General features: G+C 37.7%; 1 protein-coding gene across 5 annotated transcripts in view; it reads left to right on the top strand.

Moving 5' to 3' along the window:
- The window catches only part of LCORL (ligand dependent nuclear receptor corepressor like), an 82,167-nt gene that overhangs the window by 16,893 nt on the left and 46,832 nt on the right, over window positions 1–18,442 (top strand). For all 5 annotated transcript variants that reach the window (XM_050338761.1, XM_050338757.1, XM_050338759.1 and 2 more), the window contains exons 2-4: window positions 10,272–10,337; window positions 16,392–16,471; window positions 16,686–16,815. In XM_050338761.1, the coding sequence (XP_050194718.1) occupies window positions 10,272–10,337; window positions 16,392–16,471; window positions 16,686–16,815 (276 nt within the window). The remainder of the gene's footprint in view (window positions 1–10,271; window positions 10,338–16,391; window positions 16,472–16,685; window positions 16,816–18,442) is intronic.

Raw genomic sequence — 18,442 nt, 5'->3', positions numbered from 1 at the left:
AAATGTTAAAATAACTGTCTTCTCTGCAGAGTATTCTCTAACAAGTTGTAAGAGAGTTGTTGCTTGTGTCCTAATCATGGGATAAAGGTGATTAGATGTAGTAAAAAAAAAGGCATGTAATTATTTAATACTTTTCGAAGTTTTGATTTAGTGCTACAGAAAGCTCATAAAATGTTTTCTACATCAATTGAGAGTGGTCTGATATATCAAAGGAACTTGGTGATGACTTGAGTAATAAACACAGATCTTCTAAGGGTTTTGAGTTTCTGATGCAAATAATTTTATTTTCCTATCACTTGGAGGCAGGAGACCATGTCTTTATTTGGAGACAAAGAAATGCAGTTCAGAGCAGAAAACCATTTTTCAGGAAAACCAGTTGCCTTCTGTAGTGGCAGATATGGTGGACAACAGAGTGCAAACAGCACCTGTAAAATGTAGAAGTATACTTCTGAAGGTTGTAAGTTAATGTAATTAGAAACTAAAAGATGACAATGCTAGCTTGAAGTCCTTTTCCTGTGAAAGGGATAATGTGTAAGAAAGGCAAATGGCTTTTACCTTTTTAAGTAAGACAAAATGCTGCTTCCTACTCTTGCCCTTGTATTAATGACAAAGAGTATTTATCAATAAATATTGAAGCTCTATTCACAGAATCACAGAATATGCCAGTTGGAAGGTACCCATGAGGCTCATCGAGTCCAGCCCTTAGCCCTGCACAGGACCATCCCCAAGAGTCACACCATGTGCCTGAGAGTATTGTCCAAGCACTTCTTGAACTCTGTCAGTTCGAGGCTTGATGCTGTGACCACTTCCCTGGGCCTGTTTTAGTGCTCAACCACCCTTTGGATGAAGAACCTTTTTCTAATATCCAACCTAATCCTCCCCTGACACAATTTTAGACTGTTCACTCAGGTTCTGTCACTGGTCACCACAGACAAGAGATCAGTGCCTGCCCCTGCTCTTCCCCTCACAAGGAAGTTGGAACTGCAATGAGGTCTCCCCTCAGTCTCCTCTTCTCCAGATGAACAGACCAAGTGCTCTCAGCCGCTGCTTATACACCTTCCCCTCAAGACCCTTCACCACCTTTGTTGTTTTCCTTTGTTGCTACTCCGTAGTAGCTTAATATCTTTTTTTATATTGTGGCACCCAAAACTGCACACAATATCCAAGGTGAGGCAGTGCAGAGCAGAGTGGGACAATCACCTCCCTGACTGGCTGGTGATGCTTTGCCTGATGCCCCCAAGGACATAGTTGGCCCTCCTGGCTACCAGGGCACTGCTGACTCATATTCAACTTGCCATAGGCCAGGACCCCTAGGTCCCTTTCCATGGCACTGTTTTCCAGCCTCTCATTCCGCAGTCCATACGAACATCCGGGGTTGCCCCATCCCAGGTGCAGAATCTGACACTTTCTCTTGTTGAACTTCATATGGTTGGGGATTGCCCAGTCCTCTGATTTGTCCAGGTCTCTCTACCAGGGCCTCCCTGCCTTCAACGGAGTCAAGAGCTGCTCCCAGTTTTGCATCATTTGCAAACTTGCTTAGTATCACTTCCAATCCTGTGTTCAAGCCATTTATGAAGATGTTGAAGAGCACAGGCCTAAGATGGAGCCCTGCAGAACCCCACTAGTGACAGGTGGCCAGTCTGATGTTCCCCCATTCACTATTACTCTCTGAGCTTGACCCATGAGCCAATTGCTCACCCACTACATGATGTGTTTATCCAGCTGTGTGTTGGATACTTTGTCCAGAAGGACCCTATGAGAGACAGTATCAAAACGTTTATTGAAATGCAGAAAGTTACAGCTGTCTTTCCTTGATCAACTAATTGGGCTACCTTGTCATAAAAAGCAATCAAGGTTTGATAAGCAGGACTTTCCTCTCATGAAGCCATGCTGGCTCTGACCAATGACTGCATTTTCTTTCAGGTGTTTTTCAATACCTCCCAGAATAATCTTCTTCATAACTTTACCCAAGCACTTGAAGAGAAGCAGTTTTTCTTTCAGAGAAACTGCGACTGGTGCTTTGTCTGCCTGGGGTACTTGCTAAAAAGAAAATTAAAAGCCATCCTAATACTTGATGACCCTAATGAAGCTGCATTCTGTCTGTGGTATGATTGTTTTAATCCAAGATAGCTGACTTAGTAATGCAAACTACAAAACTTGCTTTAGAAGTACTCTTATACTGGGCCAAACTTGATAATGCAGTCATGAAAATGTGTAGAATGGAGAGGAGGAGAACTGAAGTTTGTCATTTAGATATAGTACTTTTTTGAATTACATGTTGTTTTCAGAAGGGATCACTTTTTAGGTGAGCGAAGGAGAGCAAATGGGCAAGGCAAGAAGGGGAAATCTTGTAAGTCATTGCTCTGGTGTGGAAGAACCAAGCTTATGGCATTTAATTGCTTATATATTTTCACATATGAAGGGAAATCTTTACTTCTCATGGTATTGTCAATTATGTCAATGAATTTGACTCAGAACTGTGTGTTTGTGTGCTGTACCTTCATATGAAACAATTTAGATAAAAGTGCATGGGGTCAATGGATGCTAGTCATTAAGGAGGTTAGCCCATTGGTTAGGGCATAAACCAGTGTGCAGGATCTGTCATTCTGTCCTTACTTATTTTAGTTTCTGAAACTCTTCATACTACTTATGTAGTAGTCCTTATAGATTAAGAAATACCACCTCAAAATATGGGTTATATGACTTCAGAATGGTAACAGAGTTTATATGACAACTAGGTAAGTGTTCCAGTGTTCAGAGGCAAATGCATAAACAGGAACTCTTAGTTCTTATCAAGTCTAACAGTTAAGTAAAGTAGCAGTAACTATTATCACACCAAAAATAAAAGGTAGTTTTATTTTAATGCTGTGTCTGGCAGTACTCTGCTCAATCTCAGTAAATGTAATCCTGTTCTTTGGATTTTCCTAATTACATTTTAAAGACCATTTGTTAAATTTTACAGCCTTATAAGAATTGAAATCAGAAGCTCTGAACCTACATTCATATTAGTTTTGATTTAAAAAGCAGCCTTAATGGGCTAAACTCTACACTACTTAGAATGTGCCATTTTTTTCAGTTTAACATTTCATTGTTTTCTCTAAGATTATTGAATAAACTCAAAAAGCAAGGAAGTTACATAAAGCTTCCTTGGTAATACTTGTTACTTGTTACTTACCAGCATCTCAAATAGGAGTAGGGGTGAGGCCTAATTTTACTTAAGAAGCTAAGTAACAAGTGTTTTGGACTTCAGTAAAACAGCTTGAACTGCCATAGTTCAGATGTGATTCTTGGTATAGTAAGCCACAAAGTGGAGGGTGATGGAAGTTTCTGGGATAAGTTCATTTTTAGGCATGCGGAAGTTGTGAAGATTTCAACATATACATCTTTTTTTTTTCAGCTTTTTTAGGTGAGTTAACAAAGGTATGTTTTACAGAGTCTCAAGATCCTTTTCTTTGTGCATTGCCTCCAGAGGCTGTAGTGCTTAAAGCTTATGTCTTGTTCCATTGTAGTAAAAACACACGGGCATGCTCTGTCCTCCAGAGTGGTGTGCAGCAGGCTTACCCTGTGCCTAACTCAGGATATGCTGTAAAAGAAGGGAAGAAGCAGAATTTCCTTTGCACTCAGAATTTTTCAAATTCTTTAACAAGTCTCCAAAAGGTAGGTAGAACAGTGAGATCTCATCTAAAAGGTAACCTTTTAGCATTAAGATGAAAACTAGAGCAGTAAATATGAATAAGATGAGCACTATTGTTAAGCATCTGCCTCTTCCATTTCAATTTTTTCTATCTGTGCAAGGACCATTCATATATCATTTCTGGTATGCATCCAGAGGTATGAATAAAACAGTCTTTATGGCTTAGAAAAATATCAAATCAAAAGTGAATTTATTTAGAAGTATTTTCACTGAAAGTTTTTATCAGTTCTTCTGGTCATACTTACCTAAACTGGAAAAAGCTGCAGCAGATCAGAGGAAGAGAGGGCAAGTATAAGTGAAAGGTTTTTCTAGGTGGCTTATTGTGAGGTCATTGGCGTGATGACAATCTACATTACAGTGCTTTTAATAGGTTTTTCCATCACCATTTTTTTGGTATTTTGAACTCAGTGGTTACAGCATGGTAGATAGTTACATGAATTCCCAGTTATCCTATTACAAGTGCCTAGGTAAGTACTCAATATGGCCCTTGCAACAGTTGTCATTATTATAGCTTGCCTAAGTCTTGTGAGGCCCCTTCTTGAGATTTAGTATTATTGTATTCTAGCACTGAGTTAAAGAACAAGTAAAAAGCTTTTTTGTAAAAAAATAACTAAAAATTATTAAATTTTAGTAAAATGTCTCAAATACAGTAGACTCAAAAAAAAGCCTGAGAACTGGATTACTTCTGAAACAGAAACATGGAAATAGGAAAGGAAAGATTACTTGTGAAGGAATGAAGACTCAAGGATTAATGAAAATATATTTCCTTTTATGAAATGGACTTGCATTTGAAAAGAACATACAAATACTGGAGTTAATATGGTCATATACAAGACTAGGAGAATCAAGAAATTAGTATGGCATAGAGTGTACCAAGCCTATCAAAAGCTTTTTTATACAACCTGTGCATATACTACTCTTCTTTTTCACAACTGTACGGTAATTACCTCTTCTATCTTCAGACCCACCAAGTGGTGCATTTGAAAGCAGTACTCAGATGTCTTATTACATGATATTTATTACACTTATTACATTGATATTTATTCCTTTTTTGGCTCTTCTCCTAACACACAATTTGAGTAATTCAGATTTGTTGAAAACGTACTTGCAGTCTCAGTTGTGATCACCTAGAGGATGTGGGGAGGGAAGGAGGAGACTGGCAGTTTGAGAAGGTGTTGAATTCAACCCTGAGGCTGAAGTAACTATTTAGTATCAGAAACATTATGGAGATAAAGCATTTGGAAAAACAGTAGGCAATGTATAGCTAAACCTGTTTGACCTCAGTTTGTGTTTTATAATTGTTCAATTGCTACATCAGTCCAAAATTAACCTTGACCAAACTTGTTTAAAAATTTCTAAGTGCACCTTGTGATTTTCTCTAGGCTCAGTGCAACGTAGAATATTGATAGCTTCTGTGGAGACAGGGACCACTGGGCTTCTTACTAGTTTCTGAATGGAAGTGGCTTTTGTAATAAACAGCCATGCTGCTTCTGCTCCTGCTGCTGCTGAGGAGGAGTAGAATGAAGACTGGTTCTATCTGGTCATACAGTGAGAAAAGAGTCCATGTGCATTCCTTGAATACCTCTAAGTGTGTATAAGGTGCACAATCTGGGAAGCTTCCATGGAATGTATCCATTTAATTATTACTCTGTTTCATTCATTACAATGAATTTTACAGCCCATACTATTTATGCATGGCGGCATACACTCTCTAATGCAGATAGGCTTTTAGGATGTTTCAGACACTAAACAGTTTACTGTGATAAAATATTAGGGCAAACTTAAAGTTCTGTGAGCAGCTGAAAGGTAGCTTCTCTTTAAGAAGACTTTATTTTAAAGTTGTGAAGGCTTCCTTTGGATTTAATAATCATGTTTTAAATCTGAGTAAACTTGTAGAGACACTTAACATACTGGAATCAATTCACAAAGTATTGTTTTTTTAATTACTCAGTAGTGGTAATTGCTCTTCACTTTGCAGTTTCTTTGACTTTATAAAATCGTTAGTAGGATAACTCAGTAAAACTCTTGCCATAGGCCCTTGGCCCATTTAAGGTTTCTCTGGTTTAAACAAGGTAGTACAGCATCCTACATCTAGTTCCACTGCGGTCCCCCTGTCCTGGGAGAGGGTTGTAAATCAGTGACCATTAAGTCCAGGGAAATTATTCAGCTACTCAGGTTCCTCACTACCATGTTGCATTTCCAGCATATGTCTTGGTGATTGATTTTTCATGGGAGCTAAGGCTGGTGATTGTACACCCTTTTTTCTTCTTTATCCTTCATTGGCAGTCTCTAAAGTCTGTAACAGATGTTCACCATCACGTTCACCTGTTTGAATCCTGACTTCTAGATTTTCAACTGTCCTGTAGCCCATTCCACTCTAGGGCTCCATTTGTTCAAGTTCTTCGTGTGAAGTCTAAGCACTGTCCTTGACTTTCTCACTGCTTTCTTAAACTTCAGTTGTGTGGTTGTGTGAACTGTGTCACTGTACTGTGTACTGCCAGTAAGATCATTATGTGCTCGGTTTTATAATCCCTCGTGCTTGCTTCCTGTGCTGAATGCATTCATATATAGCTGCTTAAGGTGTGTCCCTGCTTATGCCACTTGTTCAGGGAGACTGTAAGGTCCTCATTGTGTCTTGTCCTGTGCATTTACCCTTTCTGCCGTTCTCTTCCTTTCTAGGCTTTAGTCTCCACTTTCCTGGCAAACCTAGGTTGAAGACCTCATAATGAGGCAAGGCTGTTACCAGTGATTTGCACAGTCAAATGGATCCCGTCTTTCTCAAATTTTCTGTTTCTCAGAGCTGTCTTAAGAGATGAAGTCCTGCCTGCAGCCACGTAGTCAGATGTTGATCCACAGGATATGTTTGCCCTAACAAAGTGTTCCCCCTGGATTAGCACTTGGGCTCTGTTATTTATTATATTGACACCTGGTATCATTCACCATTGTCCGTGTGCTCCTGTAGTTAGCTCTGATCTGCTTAAGATCACCTTTGGCTGTATCACAGTGCCCAGGTAGATGGGCAACAAATGATAATATTGCAATGGCCAGATGAGCCATAAGAATTTCTCTGTAACATTCCACGTTTGGACCACAGGCAAACAGCTGAATTTGTAAGACATCCAGTCGAGCTTCTGTGCAGAAGCCCCATGGGATTCTGCAATTGCTGTCACCTGTTGCTTCCTTTTAGTGACCTTGGCTGTTGACTCATGGATCAGGCTTAGATGCCAAACCTGATGGAACTTGTTCCTGGGCTGTTCACCTTTGCAGCACCCGAATAGCTACCGATGGAAAAAGAGAGCCCCCTTCCTGTTGCTGGAGATCACAGCTTCATCCTCCCTGCTTCCGGGAGTCCCTGTGAGGAAAGAATAGAGTTGGTAGAGGGGGTGGTGGGGCAGGGTGAGAGTTAATGTAGGGGATAAAAACCTGTTCACAACTTTTGTTCAGAAAAGCAAACTATGGAAACTTGTAACTGGGTTATAAATAAATAATGGCCAGTCTTCATGAGTGAAGATCCAGGGAAGGTCTTTCCACCTTCCAGCCTGCGCATTGGATTTTTTAGGTGAGACACAGTGTGCGCGGAACTGAGCCCACCCTTTAATCCTAAGGTTCATCTGCCGGGGCCAAGCGAGCTTGGACGGTGGCAGCGAGGTCCTTAGGACGTAGGTGGGTTGCCTTTAAGGGCTAACGAGCCCCACCTGCCCGGGAGTGGCCCTGACCGGGAATCGAACCTGGGCCTCTGGGTTAAGAGACTAGCTGTATCACAAATCTCTGCTTATGAAGACTGTTGGAGGAACCTGTCTTGGATCATAAAGGGTGTCAGATAATGAAGAAAGCTCATATTCTTCCTATATGAAGATATGAGAAGTAAGACAACAGAAGAAATTTATTAGAGATAGGAGTTTGGCAGATTGGAGTATTGCAAGTTAATAGAGCCAAGAGTGTTGCTTTTCAGTTCAGAGCCAGGAAGTATCAGATCTCAAGTAATACTTTTGAAAGGCAGTTTGGAATCAGAGAGGCAATCACAACCACCAAGAAACAGAAAATACCGTAAAATTTGGAGCAGATTTTTTTCAGTTAGTGAATCCTGAGAGGTATAAGCAAAACGTATTTCTGACTGGTTCTGGAAAGTTCCAAAACTGCTACTACTGTTTGCATATGCATATTGACTCAAGAAGGAGAACAAAGGTTTATTGAAATGCCTGTGTTGAGGTGGTTACATTTTATGAAACAGTGCCAGCACACATTCATCAGTAGCTGTATTAGAAACTAAGATTGTGTCCTCATGTTTAGGCTAAATTAAACTTGTATCAGTCCTGCTGAAAGGCACCAGAAGTACTTTGTGGAGTGTGGAAGTAATACAGGTGTTTTCTGTGAAAATTTAAGGTGTGGAAGAAGATTCTCTTGATGTTGTTAGATTGTAAAACCAAATGTTCTTTTTAAAGAAGGTGTCCAGTATCCAAAGGTAAGGAAGCAAATGATCATGCAGAGTAAATCTATTGTGGGTCCATGGAGAAGTTCTGTAAGACTTGGAAGAGAAGCGGTTGGGCAGGATGGAACTAAGTTTGGTGAATTAGCAGAGAAATGGGTTGGTGTGTCCTTTGCTCAGGGTAATAAAATAATGTTTTTGCATAGACAGGAGCAGGCAGTAAGGCAGGCAGATAAGGACAAAAGTAAAGGCAGAAGCAAGTAACACCCTCCATGGGGTGGGGAGGGTGGTAGGTGTCCAATGAGCAAGGAGATTTTGGATGCTGACTGGGATGGTAAACAACCTTCCTGTTGTTTGATTGACAAAGTGCTAAGAAATAGGAGTTGGTGTTTGCTGTTTTGAAATAAGCAGGATTGTCTCTAAGAGATGCTTCATTTGTTTCTTTACCCAGTGACAGTAATTTGCCAGAACCTAACTAGCTGCTGACCTAAAGTTGGCTTGTAATTTTTAACGTTATTGATCATAGCAATGCATAATAGTGTGTTTTATATTTCTAATCTGTTATGTCTGGAGAATTGCTATCTTAACTTCAGACTTCATCTCTCTTTCCTTTTTTTGTCGATAACACTTAGAAGTCAGAAGAGAGAGGAATTTGTGCAATGCTAATATGAGGTGAATTTGTATTACATTGATTCTAAGAGTCAGTGGATAATGCTTTAGGGTAAATTTTAGTGTGTGCTTGGGCCTTGGATTTTTGCTTTGTGTTTTCTTTACCGTGTAAAAAACATGTGCATATATATTTGTGAGAGGACTGCAGGTTTAACATTTAATTTGTGTCCTCTCATAGGAATATAATTGTCTAATTGAGTATAATTGTAATTGATTGAATTTCATAATATAAATATAGTCCATATGTTAAAATTATTTTATAATGCAAATTTTAATAAAATCTGACTTGTCATGCTGAACAGCTCCAATGTGTTAAGATAGCTTCCCTTTTTTACTCAAGATACTGTACATACTTATTTTCCTTATACTAGTGTGCATACAGTTTAAACCAGAAAGTAAATGTAACTTCTGAGAGAGCAGGATGTTGCGTTGTCTTAAAAGGCATCACATGATGAGTAAATTTTATGATTCTAAATGTTCTCTGTTCATGGTAGTTGCTTCCTGAAGATTTTGGTGTCTTTTATGTGGTGTGATGATAGAAAAAGTCTTTCAAAGTTCTGTAAAATAGCTACATATATAATAAAGACAGGCCTTTAGTATAAGGAATGAGAACCTTCAAATGCTGCTTTGAATTATCCTCTTATTTTCAAGTAAGCTTATTATTTGGAAGGAGAAAGGGGGGCACTTGGGAACTGCTTCTCTATTGAACAAAAGTCCTGTTATATTGATAATGTAAATTCTCACCATATTTCATCAGTTGTCATGCACCTCTTTTTTGGTTTTTGTTTTTTTTTTTTTTTTTGGTTGCTTTTCATTGGGTTTTTCCCAATCATTTTATTTGCTCTGTGTCTCTTCTCCCTTATTGCAGTATGTGAAATTTACCAAATACCTAAACAGACTAGCTGGTAAATCTGGAAAATAATTGGATTTATCTAATCCTCAATTTTAAAACGTTTTTGTACGGATACAGAGGACTAGGGAGTGCTGTCATGGTATCAGAAGCAAAGTAAGCTTGCTTTTTTATATTTGTAGGAATATTAGCCTGCTCAGATTATGTAATTTCAGGAGATCATAAATGAGAAGTTTCTGATATTGAAGGTTTCCTTTTCTTTTTCTCTTTCACCTCTCCATGCATGACTCTGATTCCCAGTGTAAGAGAGAGACTACTTCACTTGTATAGAGCTATGAGGCTAATCCTCCCACCTTTAAGAGATTCTATGGTAGTTATTTTAAGTCTAATGAGGTTGTTGGGGCATGGCTTAATAGGCTGATTGTGGGCAGATGGCAGTTGCCTTGTCTTATTTTTAACTCCTAATTCTGTTGAGTAGTACTATAGTGGAAGAAGTAAATATTTGTGTCATAAATTTAACAATTTTTGGGATTGCTCTCAGAACTTGAGAATGCTTGTTGCTAGTGCTCTCGAATTTGCTTTACTTGAAGAGACTTTTGATTGACTGTTCTAAATGTTTCTTTTGTCTCCAGGTTTTGAAAGTATTTTAGAAGGGCTTTATGGACCAAGGCTACGAAGAGACCTCAGTTTATTTGAAGGTAAATTAGCAGCTTTTAGTGCAATGACCTTAACTTACTGGTTTTTCTTTTAGCTAAAGGTAGTTTAAAGTTTAAATTGAATTCTAAAAAGGAACTCTTCCTATGCTTTTCTTTCCAGTGTTCATTTCATGATGTTCTTGTCAGTACTGTGCATAAGCAAAACACTCAGTAAAATGATACCTAGGTTTTGTTCCTGTACAGGGAAATTTAAGATTAGCTGGGTTTTCCTGAGAGGTTGTCATGAGAAAGATTTACTCTTCTGGAATATTGCTTCTCCTACTTTGTTTTTGAACATCTTTTTAGAAAGGAAAGGCAAGCTGTTCGGCTTCCTATTGACATTAACTGTGAAAAAGAAGGTAGTGGATGCTAGTTTGGTCTTTTAGTGGTCAAAAAAGTTTAAGCTTTTTGTATTTTTGTGCGTATGTGTGTGTATATATATATATATGTAAAACGTCTTTATTACATATAAATCCAACTTTTTATTTTTATATATTATATGTATATATATGAAAAGTTTTATCTATACTGAAGTGTATTTATATATATACCTTTACCATTACCCTTATAAGACCTAGTCTTAGTCCAGATGGGTTTGGTTTTGCTGGAATAGCTGTCAATAACATCTGAGTCCTTAGTTAAGTATGAAATGATTTATTTCTCTTTGACAAGATGAGGACTATCCAGCAAAAAATTACTTTGAAGTGTTGAAAGAAGTGTTTTGTCAAATTAATGTTATGGCTTAAAAAAAAAAAGTTCTTTCTGTTATCATACCTTCAGAATGTTGCATCTCATTTCTTTATAATTCATTATCGGAGACTGTAATTTGTAAAGCATGTAACTTAGGTAGTGCTAGTACATGAGGCAGAGTGGCATGTTCTGTATATCTTTCCTTAGAAGAGTTTTGGAATGATTGCTTTAGCTTGATTGTGGTTTTGTCCTCTTCATAAATGTGCAAGTTCCTTGGCCTGTATCATATACATAACACAGTATTTTCAAGGGGAAAGGGGTGAACTTGAAATACTACTTTGCTGATGTTTTCAGAATATTTTTTCCTGTCTCTAGCTAAGCATGCTAGTAGTAAGACATAAAAACATTTAAGAAATATATAAATTTGGATTAAAGCTTGTTTTCACGAATAGTACTCCCATCTGCTATGACAGGCAAACACATTTGAAAAGGGAACAGAATTTTGTTAAGCATACACTGTCTTTTTTCTTTCTGGTATGTATTGGGCTTTACACTGAGTAGTGGTTAAAGTTTTGGGGTTTTTTGCATCAAAGATTTCACATTTTTTTAAAATAGCGTGCTGATTTTTATTTTTTTTGCTTTTGTGTCAGAAGGCAGGAAGTACTGAGCTAATGACCAAAATCTGAGTGCCACTTTTCACTTTACAGATAATAAAACTGAGATTCAAAGTAAATAATTTCCCTTGATTAAGAAATACAGCTGGTAGAATCAGAACCCAAGGTTTTAGACTCTTAGCAATGTGCCTGAATCACTGCATCTTTTAAGGTGTTCATTTCTCCTCATCATAACCACTAAACTGATACTGTCAACGTGCAGTGTTGTGGCTCATTGGCAAGATTATGTTTCCTCAAACATTTCTCAAGAAATTATGTGGCTTTCTTGTGCAGAAGTGTGTGCTGCTTAGCTACAATAGCATTTTTTTCTCTTACATTGTTGACTTTATCAATTGTGACATGAAAAAAATCAATAATGTGCATAAAATGTAACATGATTGATATATTTCCTCCTTAGTTTTGTCTTGAAATAGTATTTGATGTATAATTAAATTATTGTACTGTATTTTCTCAAAGTTGCTGGAGTGAATAATAAATTTTAATGACAAATTTAAATGATAAAAGTTACACTTCAGTTTTACTAGGTTTTTATGCTTTTCAAAGAAATACCCTTTTTTCATGTCTTCAAATTCTTGTATATGTAGGATTTGTTTTGGTCTTACTTAAATAGTTCTTGTTGTCACCATTATTCAGCACTAGGTTTTTCTCCTGACTGCTTTGGCAGTGCAGCTTCTGGTTGCAAAGGTATCAAGTTCTGTATCTTGGCATCTGACCTTGGTCATGCTCTGAACTGAGGTTTCTTATGTCATTGAATCTTTAGGGCTTTCTAATCCTTTGCTTATACGTATTTTCAGCTAAGTAGATTCACATGTAAATTGTTATTCTTTACGTTCTACTTATGGATATTTAGCTAAACTGTTAGAAAGCTTTTCCTCTAATCAGCTGGTATGTGTGTACTTTGTTTTTTGGGGGATTAGGTGCTGAGGTTCTGTTCTCTTAACCACAGAGTAGAAGCAGTGGCTTGTGGGAGAAAAGCAGCTCTCATTGTTCTTTATACAGGATGAAAGGTTTGAGGGTGTGTTTTATTTTTCCGTACGTTGTTCTGGAGTATTTATAGCAGTGAACAATTATGTTAGAAACACAAATCTAATGTAGTTTGAGTATTTATGAAATTAAAAATATGAAGGAACGTGATATACACCTCAGATGTTTTAATGTACTTACTAGGAAGTAGTAGTGCTACATGAAAAGAAAGAGGGTATTCTGTTCAGGATTGTCACAAATAGCTGGAAAAATTCTTGGGACATGATTATAATCAGAAAATACTGGAAAGTAAGGGTTGAATTTTTTTTAAGCTATCTTGTATTCAGATTTACTGGACAACTATTTCAGATTTTAAGAGGTAAAAATGGAATCTGTTCAGCATTACAGATGTCTGAATTGATTTGCTTAATTTGGCATGACTCCTTGGGAAAAATGGTTTGGGGAAACAAAGATTTGAGTGCCCTAAGAAGTGAAAAAAGTAGTATTTTTTTGTCAAAGTTCACCATTTTGTTCCTAAGAAACAGAAATAAGTTTAACAAATTTTTACTAAATTACTTTGGTTTCAGGTAATAATCTATTGTTATTAGTTAATATTCAAATGCTCTTTGCGCAGTGTTAACAACTTTTTCTCATGGACTGACAAGCACTGTAGGTTGTCTGCAGATCTTGCATCATCTGACCCCAAGTAAGATAAAAGGGGGCAAGGATGATCATCATTCTAAATTGAATGCAGCCAAGGAAAGTTTGTTCTGCTTCAAGTTCTGTCTGTACCTCTGATCTTTATGAGATGCCTATCTGTAGTTAAGAACTTAATACTGATCTCAGTGTGTTTCCTGTGATGGTGACCTGAGACTGTTGGATGTCTGGCATTTGATATATCTTGTATATATCTGCTGTCTGATGTCAGCTTTGCTTAGCTCACTGGCATATTTAATATGTCCAACATGATTTATACTGCTTTGAATAAGTTTAATGTTGTGTAGAGCTGATGTTTCTCAAGGTTTGCTTTTTTGGCAGTACACACAGACTGCTCTTTAGTTTGACTTTTAACAGTGGAAATTCAGGATTCCAAGGCAGAAGAATTTGTCTGAAAATACAAAACCTGTCTTAGAGTTATGTGTAGAATCCCAAGGTTGGTAAATAGATTTTTCATGGTTGCAAGGAAAACCCTGAACTTTGTATGAAGGAATAGTGCTGGTTTTTTCATCTGTGTACATCTTAAAGGAATAACTCTTAACAGGCTGCAACAACTAGATTAATTCAGCAAAAACAACTCAATATCCCATGTTACTGTCCAGTCAAGAAAAATTCCATGTCTGTCTTTTGATCATCAGGTAACCAACCTGTAGCAACTGCTGGTTTGTATCTCTGGGAGCTTATAACATGTTAATACAAAATTCTGTTCTTAATTAATATTTTAGAGTTGAATAAAATAGATTTTAATAACAATACAGAGTTACCTGGGTTGTGTTCATACTCAGCTGAAGAACCTTCTTTTTTCAGACTCATTTTATTTCTGATATTCTGTAATAATATCTTTGAGAAAAAGTAAAAACTCAGCAGTTGTGGGGGGAAGGTGGGGGATGATGAGCAGTGGGAAACCACCCTACCAACAGCAAGGTCAGAGAAGGTGCTCCAGACACTGGAGCAGAGTGTCTTGCGGCCCATGGAGAGGACCATGGTGAAGCAGGTAGAGCCTGCAGCCCATGGAGGACCATGTTGGAACAGGTATCCACACTGCAGCCCATGGAGGACCCCACACTGGAGCAGGTGGAGATGCCCTGAAGGAAGCTACAGCCTGTGGAGAGCCCATGGAGCAAGCTTCTATTGGGAATTGCAGCCGATACACAGAAGCCCATGCAGGAGCAAGTTTTCTGGCAGGAACTGTGGGCCTGCACAGTGGTCTTTTCCTGAAGGACTGTGCCCTGTGGAAAAGACACATGCTAGAGCAGTGCATGAAGAGCTGCAGTTGTGAGAAGAACACTGGGGCAGTTTGTAAAGGCCTGTAGTCTCTGGGAAGAACCCCAAGCTGGAGTCAGGGAAAAATGAGGAGAAGCAATCAGCAGAGAGGAACTGTTATGAGCCTGTTTCCCATCCTCCTTGCATTGTTTGGGGTAGGGGAGGAGGTAGAAGACTCAGGAATGAAGGAGTGAAGCTGAAGCCTGGGAAGAAGGGAAGGTTAGGTGGTTTAGTGTTTTCCCTTTCTCATTATGCAAATCTATTTTTATTGGCAATAAATGAAATGGATTTTTCCCAAGTTGAGTCTGACTTGCCTGTGACAATAATTGGTAAGTGTAATCTCCCTGTCTTTATCTTGACCCACAATTTTTTTGTCTTATTTCCTCCCCTAGCATCTTATTTCCCCACCCCTGCCCTGTTGAAGAGGGGGAGTGACAACATCACTGGGTTGGGGGTTGGCAGCCAGCCAAGGTCAGCCTACCATCATGTGCTATTGAAAGCAGATAATCTCAAGAACCTGCCTAACAAAACTGTGATTGTAATTTAGTGGTACAGAGAAAAGGAGGAAACATACTTGGTAATTAATAATGGAGGACGAAAAAGTTGTTTAGGTTTTAAGTGCATGAACTGGAAATGAGCAGGATGGAGAGGACTTTGGTGTATTAGTTAATCATGTTTGTATTCACCTGCCAAGGCTATGCAGCAGTGATAAAGACTGCTGCATAACTGGGATTCTGTGGGAAAAGTACTGCCTACAGTTTAAGGAAGTCTGGTGTAAATGTAAGACATCATCTTGAGATCTTGGACACCCCTGTTTGGGAAACAGGTGTTCAAGTGAGACCAGAGAAAATATGGAATTGAATCTCATGAGAGAAACCAGGTGGACTAGATTAGCTGCAGAATTACATGTAAAGGGGATAATGGTATTCTCTGTAAATACATCAAGGTTCTAAATGGCTAAAGTTCATGGGTATTGCTCATGGGTATAATGTTGCCACAAAACCAAACCGGAATAACTTGCCAGTGTTTTTATTTTAAACAAGAAATTAGAAGCTTAATTTAACTATTAGCACAGTTCATTTGGGAGAAACTTTAAAGCAGTTCCTGATTAGGAAGTGAAGAGTATAGGTGGAAAACTTCTTAATTTTTGAAATAAAGCTTAATAGCTTGTTTGGAGAAAGTAGATGGTGTGTTTCCATTCAGTAGAAGACTGGACCTATATTCCCTCTAGACCAAAGTGCATTTTGTGGCAAAACATATAGTTATTTTTTCTAGATAAATCAAGTGCTAAAAGTGAGTATAGGGCTTGGATTTACCTATGGTGATGGTATCAAATCAATTAAAATATTGTAAGTAAAATCCATATAGCTCACATGGTGAGGAGTTCATATTCTAATTCCTAACTTAATTTACTACAAGTTTGCCCTTTTTGTTAAAAAGAGTGATGTCTGCAGTTCAGAGCTTTATTTACAGTATTCAGATGCCTCCAGTAATTATGACAGGTAATCAGTTGAATTGCATGAGTTTACCTTTCCTTTTAAGAAGGGTACTCTCTGCTATTTGTAAGTTGAGCTTTACAAGTCAGACAAGGCTCTGGAAATATCTGAAGAATAGAATATTATTGAATGCATTGTGCCAGTAAACACCAGATTATTGACAGAACTTACTTAAGAGAATTGTAGGATGTATTTTGTTTTCAAAATCCATTTTTACTTGTTTAAAACATCCAGCTTTCTTTTCTTCCTTTAAGACTGTGAGCCAGAAGAGCTAACTGACTGGTCTATGGATGAGAAATGTTCCTTTTGTAATTTACACAAAGAAACAGCCAGTGTAAGTATGAACATTTTTCCCTAACACCCATTTTTTGGTATGAAAGTAAGAATCAGAGAATTTAGTTTTGAAGATAAGTTAATTCTACATTTTGACTCAAGATAGAACCAGTAAAATCAAACTATTTAATTCAATAGCTCAGTAATTTCATTGTATATTGCACTACCAGCAGACAAACTTCTGAGAGATGTTGTGATCTTCATATCTTTTCTAGGATCGTGCATCAGTTATTGGTTCTTCACAGTCAACGCCTACAGAGGAACTGTCATCTCAGGGCCAGTCCAACACTGATAAGATTGAATGCCAAGCAGAAAACTATCTAAATGCACTCTTTCGAAAGAAAGGTAATAAAAAACTTATATTAAGAAATATGGCAAAAATCTAGAAGAATCAAATTATTCAGGGTTGATTTTGATTCTTAAGTATTTTTTTATTTATCTACTGAAATAGATGTTTCTGCTGTTTCTTTTCCTTATTCCTTTGTTTTTTCCTAATCTTTTTCTTTACTTACTAGAGTCACCAAATGAAGTAATACTCTTCCTACTTGCCATTTCTCTTGTTCCTGTTGCATTCTGTGTTAATCTCTTGAATTCCTGTCCATCAAATTGTATTGGTTTGGGTTTTTTTATCATGAGCTGCTACTTTGTCTTCATGACAACTTCAGGTGCCATTCTGTGGAATTTTAAACACTTAAACATTTTCTGTTACTAAATTCTCACTTCTGGTTTTCAGCAGGATAACAGTTTTAGGTGAGAGAATGTGTTTTGCAGATTGCAAAATGGAATTTGGGATCTTGTTATACAAAAGCTGCTCCTTCAAATACATCCAAGTTGGAGGTTGAAACTTCTTGTCAAAATACAGTTTTTAGTATCTCATCAATTCTTTGACTGTTCTTTGGCACTCAACAAGTTGTAACAGTACATGAGTGACTGACAAGTCAGCTTGGTTCATGAAAGTTACTTGGTTATTCACCGTCAACGGCAGCAGAAATACTCATTTTCGTCCTTAGCTTCCTGTGAATGAAGAAAGGTGAATGAAGCTTTACTCGGTAGCTACAATTTTCATAGGTTTTTCTTGGGGTTAGTAGGTGTACTTGGATGGCAGAATAGCTGAGTATGGCTAGGGTGACAGCCCTCTCTTGCTTTTAACAAAGAATTAGTCAGACACATTCTCTTCTTCCACATAGATGGAAGAAAAAAGCAAAGTTGGTTTTCTCCCTTTTATTTTGCTGTAGCAGGAGAGATTATCGTGCCCTTGAACCTGGGGTGTATGTAGTGTGCGTCTATTCAGTCTACATTTTGCTTTTTTGCATTTTAAAGAACTTTATGTGGAGTGCAACAGCATTTTGAGTGTATCTTTGTTCCTTGTCTTTCTTTAAAACAAGCTATTTTCCATTTGAAATAAAATGTCCAGTGAAGATGGTACCTCATTACTTCTGAAATTCTTATTATATTTTCATCTCAGGCCCAGTTGTATGGCATCTCCCTAGGCAGGTATTTTAATTCCTTCATATTTCTGCTTTCTCAGATCTCTTCTTGAGGTCTTGATACGTACAGTGTTTTCGAGCGTTCACCTGCTTTGTGCTTCTGCTGGAGATGCTGCCTTTTGATACTGCTTGAGAGGAACTTTTATCATGAGAGAGGTTAAACTTGGCATGACCTCACCTTAGTGAAGTGAATGACTTAAGTGAAGTTTTTCATAAAGAACATTTTACTTTTAGCATCTTCCTTAGGCGTTTTGATCTGCCAGGTCAATCATGCTACGTTAAAAAAGTTTTGTCTATTGAAAAACAAAACCAGTCTTTTACGGTTGTTTTTGTGATTCTCTGAAGGACTTCTGTATTCTTGGGAAGGAATTTTTTTAGAATATTGCTTCAGTTCAGGTTTTAGCAAAGTCTTTTAAGTTGTTTAAATTACAGGAAGTGAAAAGCAAAAAATACTGTGAAGGGCATGTGAAACCAATTTATGAGGT

This window comes from Myiozetetes cayanensis, unplaced genomic scaffold (genome assembly GCF_022539395.1).
Source record: "Myiozetetes cayanensis isolate MyiCay16 unplaced genomic scaffold, myiCay2020 scf7, whole genome shotgun sequence".
NCBI lineage: Eukaryota > Metazoa > Chordata > Aves > Passeriformes > Tyrannidae > Myiozetetes > Myiozetetes cayanensis.
The sequence above is the reverse complement of the archived record's forward strand: the minus strand, read 5'-3'. Positions and strand labels throughout refer to the sequence as shown.